The sequence below is a fragment of the Bolinopsis microptera genome, chromosome 9 (genome assembly GCF_026151205.1).
Source record: "Bolinopsis microptera isolate Bmic1 chromosome 9, MBARI_Bmic_1.0, whole genome shotgun sequence".
In the NCBI taxonomy this organism is placed as follows: Eukaryota; Metazoa; Ctenophora; class Tentaculata; order Lobata; family Bolinopsidae; genus Bolinopsis; species Bolinopsis microptera.
This window is the reverse complement of record NC_087080.1, coordinates 7766590-7782036: the sequence shown is the minus strand read 5'-3', so window position 1 is coordinate 7782036 and position 15447 is coordinate 7766590. Positions and strand designations below refer to the sequence as shown.

Genomic DNA, 15447 nt, shown 5'->3' with positions numbered 1-15447 from the left:
ATACCTATTATTCCCTCCGATTTCAAAATAGGCATAGGTATTTATGCATATTTATGAGGTTGATGCCCTCCCAACTATAATTTAAAATAAATTAGATAAAACAGCTAAAGGAAACACAAAAAATAACAAAAGATTATCAAAAAAAGGAGCAGTTCCATTACTTATGAACTCTAAAAACAGCTGGGCTAAGACGTTCCCAGCATATTGACAGCATTCCTTTGAGCTTTCGGAGTAAATCTTGCCCTTCCCACCAACTTTTCTGTTGTGCGGAAAGTATTTGTTACAATTCGTTGTAACGGAATCAAAATATGTACTAATATCAATATGCAATAACATTGATGCGTTACTGTACACTGTAAAACTTCTAACTTATCGTTTACAATTTACACAATATTGTCTTTGTTCAATAAAACGTATTTTTTAAACGCAGCAGGATATTCATAATAAAAAGATTCATTCGGTAAGAAATGGTAGAAAATAATCATAAATTTGTAAGCATACAGCAAGACTCGTTGACTCTATCTTTGTCGACATTCCGTACCCTTACTATGAAACTGTATCATGAGAATTCAAGTCAGCTTCAATAACATACTTAAAATATTACAGTTAGCAACAGAACAGCAAGAAATTAGGTTAAATTAACTATAATGATCAGCAAGTTACTAAGAAAATTGAAAATCGTCTAAGTTCAAGTACATTGAGCAAAAATTTTCATGCGAGATCATTCATGACAAATTGACCAAGCAAGAGCAATGGGCATCATGACTGTGCCCGCAGCTAGAGTTTCATATCAGATAAGAAGTATAGAGCATGTCGGAGGGAGATAAGAAAGTTATCTGTCTCTTATACTTGCTGTTCTGAGGGAGCTAACTCCGGTGGAGCTGGTTTCCTTCCTCGTTCCACTTTTACCACTCATCACTGAAGTCCGTCTTACTATAATACGCTTGCGATACAGTAGAAATAACCACAGACTTACAACGAGTAGCATCAGTATTAACTGAGGGGAAGAGAGGTGAGATTCTAACAGATAACCATGCAATCGACTATTTCAGTTAAAACAGATTTTTAGCAGCGATATAAAAAAGCATTTTGGAAAGGGACATTGAAACATTCAAAATCAAAATAGCACTTCAGCCAATCCATCGATCATAATCTCTGAATAAACTATTTGATTATTTGTCATTTATAAACCGTGAAGTATTACCAGCCAGTTTATACCAGGAATTTAAAACCAAAGTGTGACTCAACTCTCCCGCAAAATTTCAAACCATGCCTATCAAACTTTCATTCTCCTTCACCACAAATTTTACTTCACATACACTTAAGTCAAACTCTGTTCTACCGGGTCCTTTTCAAGTAAAAGAAAAGAAATTCTCAACAAATTATGGAACACGGTAAAACGAATTTGACTCTTTACTTGTTACTGCTAATTCAACACGTTCAAAACCACGAAGATACACACGGGCTTTCTGCTCTGGTTCAGGCAAAAATCTCAGCCGAAGTTTCAGTGCTCCAATAACAAGCATTACTATCAGGACTATGACGATCTGAAAGTTTGTTAGAAAGATTTACCATGTGTTTGGGTGCCCATCATATTTTACAGGTGGGAGCAATATTTTGGTTAATAGTGGGATGATTAAGCGATTTAACAGTAAAATCTAAGTGACCAACCTCTACTAGTAAGTATCTGACCCACAATCTGTCTGATGTTGTGATCTCTGCTGGTATGATGATCTGAACAAATGAGATGTTACAATTTGAGTTACTGAATTCTCACTACGTACACAGTCAGTTTCAGTATCCTATTGAGTCTTTTAAGCTGCCGACCAATATCCCAAATTTGGTAACTTATATCTGGTAGCTAGTAAGGTGACATGTCTTCCATTAGCAGACTGTTTAAAATACTGGCTTCAGAGCGGCTATATGCCATGTGTCAGATAAAACTACTACTACCACCCCTCCCTAGTAATGATAACATTTCTCTGTATCTGACTGGTATATACGTACAGCCTACTCACGTCTCAGTGAGTTTTACTCAGTAGCTTACCTCCGGGTAAATCTCGTCTGACTGACAGTCCTCTGCCCCGAAGGTATGTTTGACTCCGACACTGACTCTGTCATTTTGTAATGGTATGCAGGCATAGTCCTTTCTCTCCGAGACGCTGTAGTAGGTGGTGGACTCTCCTGACTCAAACCTAACCAGCCCAGATCCTGGGTGGAAACATGGGGGTTTATTATCAAATAAACAAATATACTGATAAACAATCAAGCAATTGAGTTGTATTTTATGTCACTTTCAAATTATTTCATCTCCATTCACTATTTCCGAATTAAGGAATTTTTTCCATGTTTACCATCACACATCATTCTCCCACTATTGTAACACATACATGATATTATCAAACATTTTCTATTTGAATTTTAAAGTACATACTGCGTAGAAAAAGTATCTCAAATCATACTACATTAACATCCCAATTCATAGCATCTACATTATATTTCAATTCATAGCAAATGCCAAATCAAGTTAGCAGTTGCATGATTGCATAATTGCATAATTGCATAATATCCCAGCATAAAAACATGAATTAGGAAGCAGCAACCGACAGTTACCTTTGGAGAACACGTTTTGTTCATCTGAACAGTTCAAACGGTTGATAAATTGTCAATCCTTCATTTTCACTCAAAACAAAAGCTGCATTTTTAGAAAACCAAATAAACTCGATAAGTTTGATAGTTTTTACTTTCTACTAGCCTTACAAACTTCCTACCACAAAAACGATTTCTACAAGACAATTCCTATTCCTATGCGTAGGTAAAATTTGTCTGTAAACGGTCAAATGTAAACTCAGATCTAGTTATTATAACGTACCACAAGGAGGGACGGGACATTCCGATTTAGCTCCATCAGTTGTCAGGCACCAGGGTCTGGTCATGTTGCTCCCCTCCCAGTTCCTACACGCACTGCTTCCCAGGATCTAGAGGGGAAAACAGTCAGACAATGTGTGGGTTTTGTTAATGTGACCATCAAGAACAGTGCGAGACAACTGCACCGATAATTGTACGAAATTTCATATTTCATAAAGTTTTGTTTGATCAATCCACCGTTAATCCCACCAATATCTAAATACCAGATCGATCGTTTTTATGAAAGTCACATTTAAACACAGTAAGCATGAATATGCGATAAATATATAGTGAATATATAGATATGAATAATACGAATATGTATGAATATTGAATATGCCACCATGAATATGTAAGCACCTGTTCAGGGAACTGAGAGATGAGGTGCTGCTCGAGAATCTCCTCCCTCCAAGGAGCGCACTTCTCGCTGTACCCCAACCCTCTGAAAGAGTGACCCTCGTCTTGGTAACATGTCTCGCTCACCTTGTTCTCTGGGATATAGCTGGTGTCATTAACAGATACTCAAACTGCCTCGGACCAATTTAAGTGGTTGGAAATTCGAACAACATAAAGCGTTACCTGGGAACCCCAGGCTATTAATATTATGTTCATAATAAATAGAGATTCGGCGGAATGACAGGCTGAGCGCCGCCCAGTAAAATAAACTTAAAGGGATGAACACAGAAAACATTTTAATAAATATGATGATTAACTCACGGCAAGGTCGAACAGAACAAGTTTCGTTGGAACCGTCTGGTAGATAACACCAGGGTTTATCGTGATGTGTTCTGCTGTCTTTCATACTGTTCTTTATGTTACGACAGTAGTTCGTCCCTATTTCTGGAAGGTTCTGGAGGAAACAATTGTCAGTTAATTGTCAGAGATTTTCAAAACAGTAAAGAATAATAATATGAAAAATCGCTTTAAAAATGTTGCTGAATCTTTTTCTTGATTCTGAATTCAGGTTGACGTAAGGTAATGATTGATGATATACATTTTTGTGTGTTTTATTAAAATTACCAGGTTTTTTGAGTCGAACTGTTTAAGATTTTCTTCTGTCCAAGCAGCACATTCTCCTTTTTGTGTTGAGCTATGCTTACCAATAAAATCCAGTCCTCTACCGCTGTAGCAATCTGAACAATTTAGTTTATTCATAAATTGGCAGTAGAGGTGTTAACATGTCATTCGGAGAGTTAAACTCATGCCAAGTGGAAAATGTGGTAGGTTTAGAAGTTAGAGGTAAGATGTCAGTTTCAAGTTACGTATAGACATAATAGGTAAGGAGGTAAACAGGTTTGCATCCTGTTTCTTTATTCATAACCTTTATCTGCCCAAAAAATCTACGATCAAGCGTTTAAATAACTCAAATAACTCGACTGACCGAAATAGAACTTGAGGTAAAGATAATTTCTGTCTAGAGAAACTCTAGGAGGGCAGTTCCGAGGAGGGTACAACTCTGGTTTGGTGTAAGGACACGGTCCTGCCGTTAGAGTTTGTACTGTCACCTTCGCTGGCTCGCCTAATTGGGGGAGGACAGTTTTAGAGAAAGACGTTCTGAATTGGATTTGTTGGAACTCAGGTCTTGGCTATGATTGGTAAAGGATGGATGGTCAGAAATTGCATATCTTTGTTTTGTGGGGTTCTGCATTCATCGAAAATAAAATGTCCCACTTCTAACTTACTTTCCCCGAAATCAGACGAGTAACTTTGCAGGATAAACTCGTATCGTGTGCCACCATCCAGGTTCTTGATAACTTTAGCTCGGGCTCCGAATGGGATTCTCACAGCTTGGTAGGTCTGCAGAGCTTGCCTCTTCTTTCTTGTCAGATTATCTGTATCCTTTAGGACGAAGAAGGGTTAATAAATAACAAGGGTTTAAAAATAACGACTGTTCGAAATGGTCACTGTGGGACATTTATCGCTAAAAGTAGACGTAGCGTAACTGTAATTTTCAATTTATAAGGGTTGCTATATAATAGTATAGGGTAGTATTATGAGTCATAACTGATAACCATGATTATACACGGCAACACAAAACTAAATTAATACACATCACTCTAAATTGAAAGAGTTATTGAAAGTGTTATTAAAAGTGTTATTAAAAGTGTTATTAAAAGTGTTATTAAAAGTGTTATTAAAGGTGTTATTAAAAGTGTTATCAAAAGTGTCATTAAAAGTATTATCAAAAGTGTTATTGAAAGTGTTATTAAAAGTGTTATCAAAAGTGTTATTAAAAGTGTGATTAAAAGTGTGATTAAAAGTGTTATCAAAAGTGTTATTAAAAGTGTTATTGATAAGCACCGAACCTTTGATTGGTCCTCCCCCGCTCGTTTGATATTCATCAGGTAATAGTCCACAAACTCCGAGCTTACTTTGGCCGTGTCCCAGGTAAGAAGCACTGCTGACTTGTTACCGTCACTTTCCAACTGTGATGAAGTTAACATTAGCACCGGGCGCCAAAATATAGCTTTGCGCAGACAATAGGATTGAACATTACACGATTTCCATTTGAAGCATCACTGATTTTGAAATAACCAATTTTTTGTTACCGTCACTATCAAGTTTGAAATAACAGGTGTTTTAATGACACCTCTATAGCTCTAAAATCATTTTATCTCCAATTAATCGATATATCAGTTAATATATGTATCACGAAGTCCAGCCGTATTACGAAACCACGGCAGAGTAATACAGTTTTCAGTGGTATCAGGTTAGATAATAATCACCGGTGTTCCCTGAAGATTAGAAGGTGCTGGCAGCTCATGAGGTGCTGTAGTGAAGCTGCTAGCTAGACTGTTGGGGCCGTAAACTCTGTTCCCGTCCACAATGTTAACACCTGGTGTGGGGAGGTGATAGTTGGGCCGGTTTTTGGCGTGTACTTACGATATTGCGATATTTGTTGAAAGAAACGTTCTCTTTAGGGTTTTTTTTTCTGGTTTTATCGATTATTATTAGTTTGACTATGAGTATGTACAGTTTCTTAGTTTATACCTCTAACTTCGATAAAATAGCCGGTCCCCGGCTTCAACTCGTTCACTGTAATTCCGTTTTCAGTAATATCCTTGATAACTTTCTGGAGGGTTCCATCTGCACTGAACAACCTCACTTCATACTCATCAACTCCAGGTATTTCATTAAACTTAAGACTAAGGGTGGAGGAGGCGTTCCCTGCCTTTTGCTCGTCTCTCTCAATCCTGTGAAACAGATTTAATTTACAAATGACGTTTTTACTCTGTTTTGATTTGTCCTCAGATTTGTTGCTGGTCTAGGCGAAATTCTAAATAAAAACTTCGGGAACTTAATTCAAAGCATCGTTCATTACTGTTTAATGATTACTGTCTAGTGTCTAAGAAAAACAATAAGATTTTCAGGAGGATTCCTCATAAAGTAGGATCCATTTGTTTCCAGAATATTTTATCATGTTCGGCGAAGCATTGGTTCAAGCAATGAAACGTTTGTTCGACGACGACCTCTGTTTCTATTTAGATAAATATTTACTTGGTTACTGATGAGCGTGGGGTATCAGGTAAAATCTCCAGTTCATGCGACTTTTGTGATATTGCTGAGTCACCGTATTCATTGCTTGCTCTGAAACCTATTTGTATCTTCCCACTTCCTGTGTGATTTAAAAAATAATTAACTGAGAATCGCCTTTAATTTCCAGCATGAAAAAACAACTTCGTATTTATTGTTATAAAGTTATAAAGCTTCTGATCCGTAAAATGGCTGTGTATAAGACATGAGACAATGAGATTGTTCCCAAATTTACAAGATAAAATTATTTAAAAAGGTATCGGATTTAACCTGAAGGCACTGTAAACGTCGCATGAATTTGATCTTCGTATATGGTGGTCTCGTTACTCTCGTCTAGAATAGTGTCACCAGAATAGAGTACACCAATAAAGCTGAAAAATAAGTACTTTTAATTTAACAGTCTTAAGTTCAATCAATGATGTAGTGAATATTCTACTGCAGGTTCCTTGATAAAAACCATTAGAATTTATTCGAATAAAAAACAAAATAGCATAGACTTGTTATATATCTACGACCCATATCTATAATCTCTGAAATGCGTGTGCAATTCTAACACGAATTACGTGAGTTATTAAAGGGTTGCGTGTGAGCAGTTACAAGTTACTTCTGGGCCACCCTGTATAGATTTTAGTTCATATAGAGCATAGGTACCTGACATCTCCAAGGTAAGGGTAAGAAGGCTGCAGGGAGCTAGCAGCCTGCACTCTATCCGTACCCTCGATATCAATAATGAGAGTCGGGCTAGGCGGGATTGGGGGTAAGTCAACCAGCAGCTCTGTTGTGTAGTTATCAGTAAACTTGTTGTCAATCAGGATCACACATCTGTAGGCTCCAGCTATTATAGACGACTGCAAGGAGGGTTCAGTAAAATATTTAATTCCATCATCCGAAATGTTTTTAGAAGGATTCCCCTCGCCATCAGGGATCGCTTTCAGCTAAGCCGGGCGCAATATCGCATAAGAAAGTAGAAACCATACGGGTAATAAGTGTGCTTCCATTAACTTGTGTCACACTTGTCACATCAGAACGCTACATTTGAAATCCTATATTTACCTTTGTCGTGATGACAATCGTGGAATCAATATCCGACTTGTCCGGGTGTTTATATCGAATATGCTGACCCATCTCTGTATCAAGGTTTAAACGCTCGTCGTTGAGCTCCCAGAAAGCAACAGGGTTTGGGAAACTGGGCCCACTCGCTCCTTTGCAGGGAAGAGTGACCTGAAGTTCAACTCATAAGTATGGAGACTTCATGTCATGGATAAAACAGTCAAGGGAAAGCGCCGTGAAGAATAATGTGGCATATTTGCCGGTGTCTTACTCGCCGAAGTTAAACCGGTTTAAATTACAACCGGACCTACTTTTCATAAAGTGTACAAATCACCAATTGAGAAACAACTGCACGAGCACGTGGTTACTCTATAAACAATCCAATCGTTATGAAATTCAAACCTTTCCAACCGCAGCCTGTAAATCTCCTTCATCTGAAACAGAAGCCTCTGCAGCCTCTATCTTCATCACAGCAGGAGGAATATCCATATCGAACATGATGATAGTCTTCACTAGTGTCAGGAGCATGTTAACTGGAGGGTGGTCGCCTGATTGAGTGGTCAAGTTCAGGGTAAGGGTGTAGTCCTGAGCTACTGATGCCTGAGGATGGAGTTGGTCATTAATGGGTTATAAAGACTACGCATCAGCTCATTATCAGATCATTGATTTTATTTAAATTTATGGTAACGACCGAGGAACGCATTTTTTTATACCTGAGCAATTCATAATACCAAGTTTGATCTTTTTACTTTAATTCTGTATCGATTCCTTACCTCGCTGGCAAAACTGTTTAGTCTCCAGCTAAGATGTTCCATTGACGGTGCAAGTGTTTGCTCTGACGGATCACTGTCTTCTTTTTTCGTGAGTATGGCGGCAGTTAACTCAGGGGCAGGGAAACCTGGAATACATTTTATCATGTTATGATGATGTATGTAGGATAAACAATTATCACTGGCATCGATTACTGGTGTTATCATTCTTTATTTTTGCTTCTGCGGTTCAAGCAAGCAAAGTGTGGACTTTTCCCTAATAAGAGCATTTTTACTTGTCGCAACAACCGGGATAAAGATAATTTTACACAGAATACATTACAACAATGCGACTCATAAATAATACTCCAATCCGGATTTTACATTTTCCCTGAGCTTTGCAATAAAAATGTATCCAGAAGCGCCATGATTCTCACATATGCTAAAACTCACATATAATATAACTAATATCGCTCCAATCACTAATAAATGCTACCAACTATAATTCATATCAACCATTAACTATCTTACCAGTGCAATTCACGTCCAGCTCAAAGTTTTGATCAGCGAAGGAGGATATATTAACTTGGTGAAAATCTCGTATTTTTAGAGCTGAATGATCTTCAAGAACAGTTCCATTTTCAATAAGCTGAAAAGAGCATGAAGTAGGGACCTTTGTCTTGGAGATTTCCAGGGTGAAAGAGTAAGATTCTTGTTCTGGTGGTGTTACCGACATGGTCAGGCTTGTACTGTAGTCTTCTGATCGTGGCACCTGGTAGAAGTGAATCAGAGTTAGGTTATGATTTTTATACCGAAATTAATGTTCGTTTAAATTTCGGGTGGTATACCAATTCTTTGTTGACTATTTAAGTATTTATCTCTAAAAGCTCCATTATAAAATGTTAACCTCTGCTGCAAAGTTATCAATGAAGGATTCGAAAATAAGGTCTCTTATGTCTTGAGTCAGGTTCTGTTCCTCTGTGTGGTTTCCAGTTTTCGTTGTTTTTATAACTGTCACATTAGGTTTTGGATAACCTGAAGGAATCACGTAAATATAAAACATCGTTAGCTACTAAAAAGTAAAAACTCTTTCTGTCAACTCAATAATCTAAGATTTATAAATAGCTTAAAAAAGAGCACTGTGCCATTTTTACCCACCAAAGCACTGGAATGCCACATAACAAGATCCCCCGACATCAACGGGTCTCTGAACAGATCGTTGGGGAATATGGAAGATTTCCTCCTCGACTCCCTTGACCAAGGAGACGGAGCACTCCGTGGGTATGGGAAGTTTGGTTATTCTGATGGTTCTGTCTGGAAGGGTGGTGATGTCTGATTTGGATTTGATGCCTATCGTGTAGGTCACGTCTTCAAATTGAGGTTCCTTGAAAAAGAGTTGTTGGAGTTATTAGGAATTATCAATTATACATGAGTTATTTATAACCATTTTACATAATTCACATGAATGTTTTGTGAGTTCAATTCCCGATATTGTGGGTATTTATGTATCTCGAAAAATATCATAAAACACGCCTTACATTTGAAGAACACACTAAAAATTAGAAATTGACCTTTGCTGCAAACTTGGTAATCGTGAGGCTCTCTCCACGTCTCTCGTCAGTGGGCTCTGGTTCTGAATCCTGTCCACTTACAACATCAATAGTCCATGTAATATCAGGGAGTGGGTATCCTAAATAGTACATAAAGTTGTTAAATTCCGATCATCAAATGCAGGGTATATGCAGAGTGAGATTACACTTATAATTATCCCAGTATTTTGGTTCAATTTTATCTCAAGTTCTAAAACTTTGATTTAGATCAACCTGAACAGATGAGGCTGATAACAATGTCATTGTTGTATTCGTTCTGAATTTCTAGAACATTCTCATCGGAATAGATCTCCCCGTCCACTGATAAGTCACAGCTTAGATCAGTGTAGTGGTAGGCCCATGCTGTTCTCTCTGCAGACTCTCTCTCTGGGGAACATTTTTATATTTCGAATTAATTCTAAAATTTACCACTCAAATTGATGTTTTCACCGCCTGGTTCTGTACGTACTAGGTGCCCTTAATTCATCAGCTGATCATCTGTTTGGCTTACCGTTATCGAGGAAGGTGAAGGAACATACGTATTTTCCAGGAGCCTCAGCTCTAATTGAGTCACCGTAGTACTGAGCTGATAGTTGTGTCACGTACTTTTTGACTTTTAATCTGGTTTTTGTTCCGTTGGGGTGGAACAAGTTCCACTTAACATATAGCTGAAGTTAGTTCTGTTAGCCAACAACCCGGGAGAGATATTATTTTTCTTTGGCACATTTTCAATAACATATAATATACGTTCAAACGACCCAAATTCATTAAATTATTCAGTGACTTACTCCGTTATAATCTAATTCAATTATAGATTAAATTTTGCTGTTGTTGTATTGGGACTTACTTTTTGTGCGGTAACATCGCCACTGAAGATCAAACCACAAAGCATGACGTTGCTATTTTTTTCTGATGAGACATTGTCAGGGTACGTCCTAATGTGGGGTCGCCACTCTTCTGCAGTGGATAATTTATTTAATTGAAATATAATTTTGTTAAATGATTAACGAGCAGTGCAATATATCAGCGATAAAGTAAGTAAGTAAATACTGATCAGCGATGAATACTGATTGTGTTTCACGAATAGTTTTAATATGAGAAAATAAAGCAGAAAATGTTTGGTATTTGAACAAGAATGTCCAATGTTACAGTAACTTGATTAAATTTATATCCAGCCAATCTCTCTACACTTGTCACAGCTGTCTCTTCCAATAAGACGTATTTATTGAGACAATTATCAAAGCGAACTATAATCATAACACAACGAAATATATCGCTATATCTGTTGAGTGTTGTTGACATGTCCCACCTTTGATGCAAAGAACAGGTCTGGTCTCTGAGTTATCAGCTATAGACAGGAAAAAGGAATTGTTGGTAGAAAACTCCAGGGCAAGAGCGTAGCCCTGGGGATATAGCTTGCAGCTAACGCCGATCTTTGAAGAACAATCTTCAGATTTCTCTTTGTATAACGGTACTTGAGTAGCTGTTGGGATGCAGATTTTAGGTGTTGTCGATTGATAATAGTTGATGTAAAATGGAGTAATCATCAACTGTAAAATCATTTTTATGAATTCACATCGCTTGAAATTTCCCTAGAATTTGTAATTGTATGCTTCAGTCACTTCAATGTACAATACATGACAGAATACAAGAATACAGATTCATATTTTTCAGGCCATTCACGAGAGCAAAAAAGGAAATTACCAAACTCGCTGTCAGCGTATGATCCTCCAAGCCATATGTTGCCACATGACCTGGATCTCGCTCTGTTGAAGTGAAAATCGTCCACTATACACGGCAGCTTATACCATCCTGGGATGGTTAGTTCTGTTAGCTACCCATTCATAGTTAGATCTCAAACCAGAGGTGGACCAACGGCGCAGATCTTCCAAATAAGTATTTTGAAAATATGTGATCAATCGGATCAAATCTTAGCCATAATCTGAATAAATATTAGAACGAAAGGTTCCAACCTGATTTACGACAAGCCCTATAAGCTTCTCTGTGCCGCATCTTCTCTTTAAAAAACAAATAGTCCACTCTCTCCTCAGTGAGCGGTAGATGGCACTTTGAGTTCTGATAGCAGCACCCAGCTTGGTAACAGTCGTCGTATGATATACCTTCCCGACCGCACGGCTTTATCGTGATTTTCCTGTTACTGTTAAGGGGAGCCGCGCAGGAGTCGGCCGTCGTTACGATCGGGTCGTTCGTCGTCGTGAAATCTGCAAAGTGGATAGTTTTTTAAGGATATAGATTTATTGAATAGACCCTAGTATAGGGTAAACTAAAGATTCTATGCGAAATTTAGCGCGAATAAGTCGGTCTGAATTCTGATAAAGTGTGGGTAGTCACTTTTGTACTCTGTACTGTCATTATTTGTTGCCAACGATAGAGAATATTAGACCAATGGTAGTTGTCGACATATATCATTATTTCAATTATCGGAATGAAGTGTTAACTGTGTAATTTAATATGCTATCACATCTGGTATTTTATAAGTAATAAACTAATGACAGAGTATTTAATATTATGATTCACATCCGTTATTATTGAATATTTATCTACTCCTAAGATGTATGTTTTTCCTGGACAATGAACGATAAAATGAGCTGTACCTGAGCAAGTTCCCGTCGGATCATCTAGCAGACAAGTGGGATTTTCTGTCAAACTGAGGACAAAACATAATCCAAATATAAAAATGTGTAGAAGGGCCATGGTTTACCAGGGCCTTAACTTGGACTACCACCCATCACTATATAATCCTCTTCAGTCACATTAGGGTCACAAAAACAACAGTATCAAGCTTGAGTATCTGGTGTCTGGTTCAGATGCGGGTCTTTTACTTGACCTTGGCTAAAATAATGTGAAGGATTATGTTCGTTGTTGGCTAGTGCCTAGTACTAGTAGTATAGTAGTAATATATTATGTAATATGTAGTTTTAACTATCCCATCTAAAGCTTCCCTTAACAGCACAAAATAATTTCAAGAATCGAACAATGAGAAACATAGCAAACTTGTAAAGATATGAAATGAGAAATAAGTTTAGTGCTGATCTTGAAAATACTTTGAAAGTATCATGAAGAACAGTGGCGTAACGTTGCCTGTAAGCCCCCCCCCCCCCCCCCCTCGCCGAAAATGCACCCCTCCCCCCTATTGGCGTCTTCTCCCCTTTTGGCGCCCCTCCCTAATATGGTAAAATCTCTAAAAAAGTGTGTTTCTAGAACAAAACGCGCAGTTTTGCTAGTACCTCAGTTAAGTTTTTCAAAATTGTCACACATTCAAACGACGATTTTGCGGCGCCATCCCCCCCCCCCCGCACAGCGGGGTCAGCGGGGCCCTTCGTTACACCACTGATGAACAAGTGTGTCCATTGGTACAGAACTCATGAGATCAAAGATGAACAAAGTAACCGGTTAAAGGATATTATGAGAATTTTAGAATGTGAGAGTATACTATAATATCCTCTTCAAAGTGTGTCGTATGGTGTATCATTTGTTAGGTCGCTACTCGCTAGGGGGTCTTCATCTTTTGTTATTTTTGTTTTTTTGTTGTTGATGCAATGTTGTCACTATTTTGGATTGACGGGAATGTAGAATGTAGACACTGTTTGTAGACAAAAGAAAAAGTTAGCACACTGCCTATAAATACTGTGTATGTAAAACTTAAAGCAGAATAAACTTACAGACTGTAAAATTGTAAATCTCACTTTTCATATAACTGTAAGTTACATGAAAAGTCGGGAAACAATAACTTTACAGACCGTTGTACTCAAAGAAAATAGTTTGAATGTTTAGTACAGAGTTCAAATGAGCAGGTTAAAAACTTTGTAACAGTCTAACAGATTTAAGGTTTCGTCTTAGACCGAAAGTTGTTCTGTAAATAGCTAAAATAAAATTGCGAAATCATAAGATGACCGATAACAATACATTTACTAGAATTTATAAACTGTAACGTTATTTAAGTCTCCAGGCAAACATCGTTGCTAGGCGGCTGTTCTTAAAGAATCAACTTCTATGAGGTTCTTGAAAGCGTTGCCTTAATTCCCACAAAATTTCAAAAGTTAACATTTAAGGTTTCCGCCTATGGATATCGATATACTGCTGGTTCCGAACAGTACTTAGTGTTTAAATAAGTATAAATATTTATTGATTATTAGACCTTCAAAATCATTTCATTAAAACCGAAATACGTAGCAGTAAAAACTCAGAAGAAAATAAAAAGGATCAAACAATAATTTCGCTACGATAAAAATGATCAGTCAGAAAATTGGCAAGCTCATCACAGAATTTACAAACACTAATCGATTAGATTAAAATACTTAACAGACAAATGGAGTACGTTTTAACAGTAAGCACGTGTAGTTTCTAGCGATTATAAAATAAAAGTAGATAAATTTACTGTCTTTAATAAGACTAAGAGAAACCATTTACCGCATCTTGTACCAGCAAAGTTATACCGCAACAAATATGTTACTTTGCTAAATTATTGTTGAGAAGGCTGGAGTATGAAATACTTTCCACGGTGAACGGCACAAAAGGTGAACCGCGCACAAAAGGTAAGATAGGCAGCTTCAAAGAAAATGGAAGTCTGGAGTAAACCTCTTGAACAGCTACTGTCAATAAGCCTAAAAATGGGCCGTGTGGGTAGCATGGTAATAAAATAATTGGCGCTAAAAGTAACAAAGGGAATGTCTCACAAAGTAGAAATTACTAAGCCCAATTTAATTGCATTGTACTCCAATTTGAGGTGGAATTTCCCGTACATTATAATACATCAGGAATTTAAAGTTTGAAACAGTTTCTGGCATGGAATTTCATGCAACGATACCGTTGTTTGATTTTCATGTAACACCGTCAAATGGGATCAATAGAAATTTACACAAGAATACCGTCAAAGAGTATGGGCAATTAGACTAATGACTATAAAGTAGCCACACAATTAAGTTCATGGAAAGTTACAAGTAGCGTCTATGTATATTACCGTCACGTGCTTCACATCCAATTAATAGTACTTAAAACTAGTAGATAAGACACGTTAGACAAAGAATCAAGGCTACGTTCACGCTATTTCACGTACTCATAACATCGCGAACAAAAATCTCCGCGACATAAGAACCATTAAATTAAGACACAGAATTAAGACACAGAATTAAGACACAGAATTAAAAGACAGAATCAAGACACAGAATTAAGGCACATAATTAAGACACAGAATCAAGACACAGAATTAAAAGACAGAATCAAGACACAGAATTAAGACACAGAATCAAGACACATAATTAAGACACATAATTAAGACTATACACGTACTATTACTAATGTTACACCGCTCTGTACCAGTACACATGCAATTAATCATGATTCAGGATAAAGCAAGAAGAGCAATGTAAGGCTACAGGTGGTGGTAGCTGGCTAGTATAACCTGGTTTTGTCTGGGAATATATTACTCGGGTGTTGCGAGAGCGGTGGTGTTGATATACGAAGTAATATTCTAGACAATTAGAAAGAGAGGGACCCGAACAGCTGTCCAGCATTTGATGGCGGTCTCGTTGACACTTTAATGGCAATGTTTCGATGAAAAGACAATTGGTAAAGGAGTTCAGCCATACAAGGCTTTA

The 15447-nt window shown here is 37.5% G+C and overlaps 1 protein-coding gene across 7 annotated transcripts; it reads right to left on the bottom strand.

Annotated features, from left to right (window-relative positions):
• Positions 1-97: 97 nt before the first annotated feature.
• LOC134820361 (uncharacterized) lies at positions 98-12694 on the bottom strand. 7 transcript variants are annotated; one of them, XR_010160876.1, is made up of 32 exons: positions 12445-12694; positions 11803-12051; positions 11534-11641; positions 11139-11312; positions 10677-10786; positions 10341-10497; positions 10064-10216; positions 9812-9930; positions 9399-9624; positions 9148-9275; positions 8772-9012; positions 8265-8389; positions 7894-8091; positions 7495-7662; positions 7093-7289; positions 6712-6812; positions 6406-6523; positions 5899-6101; positions 5634-5743; positions 5214-5333; positions 4590-4746; positions 4289-4426; positions 3928-4040; positions 3625-3757; positions 3268-3398; positions 2873-2978; positions 2614-2637; positions 2048-2211; positions 1672-1734; positions 1418-1547; positions 850-997; positions 177-259 (listed from the first exon to the last, which is right to left on the bottom strand). XR_010160876.1 is itself a non-coding variant. In XM_063830722.1 (31 exons), the coding sequence occupies exons 1-31, from the start codon at positions 12542-12544 to the stop codon at positions 186-188; spliced, it is 4356 nt and encodes a 1451-aa protein (XP_063686792.1). In that variant the 5' UTR covers positions 12545-12694; the 3' UTR covers positions 98-185. The 7 variants fall into 7 exon arrangements, 6 of the variants coding, with proteins under 6 accessions (XP_063686792.1, XP_063686794.1, XP_063686796.1 ...); XM_063830722.1 differs by lacking the exon at positions 1418-1547 and having other exon boundaries at positions 98-259; XM_063830723.1 differs by lacking the exon at positions 177-259 and having other exon boundaries at positions 807-997.
• Between the last annotated feature and the right edge of the window lie 2753 nt (positions 12695-15447).

What these genes read in the sequence shown, in the direction of transcription:
- LOC134820361 (XM_063830722.1), bottom strand. Translation starts at nt 12,544, where the DNA reads ATGGCCCTTCTACACATTTTTATATTTGGATTATGTTTTGTCCTCAGT. An exon ending in GCGATGTTACCGCACAAAAA is followed by an intron (nt 10,498 to 10,676) that starts GTAAGTCCCAAT and finishes AACTAACTTCAG; the next exon opens with CTATATGTTAAGTGGAACTT. An exon ending in TTGTTCTGTTCGACCTTGCC is followed by an intron (nt 3,399 to 3,624) that starts GTGAGTTAATCA and finishes GCTATATCCCAG; the next exon opens with AGAACAAGGTGAGCGAGACA.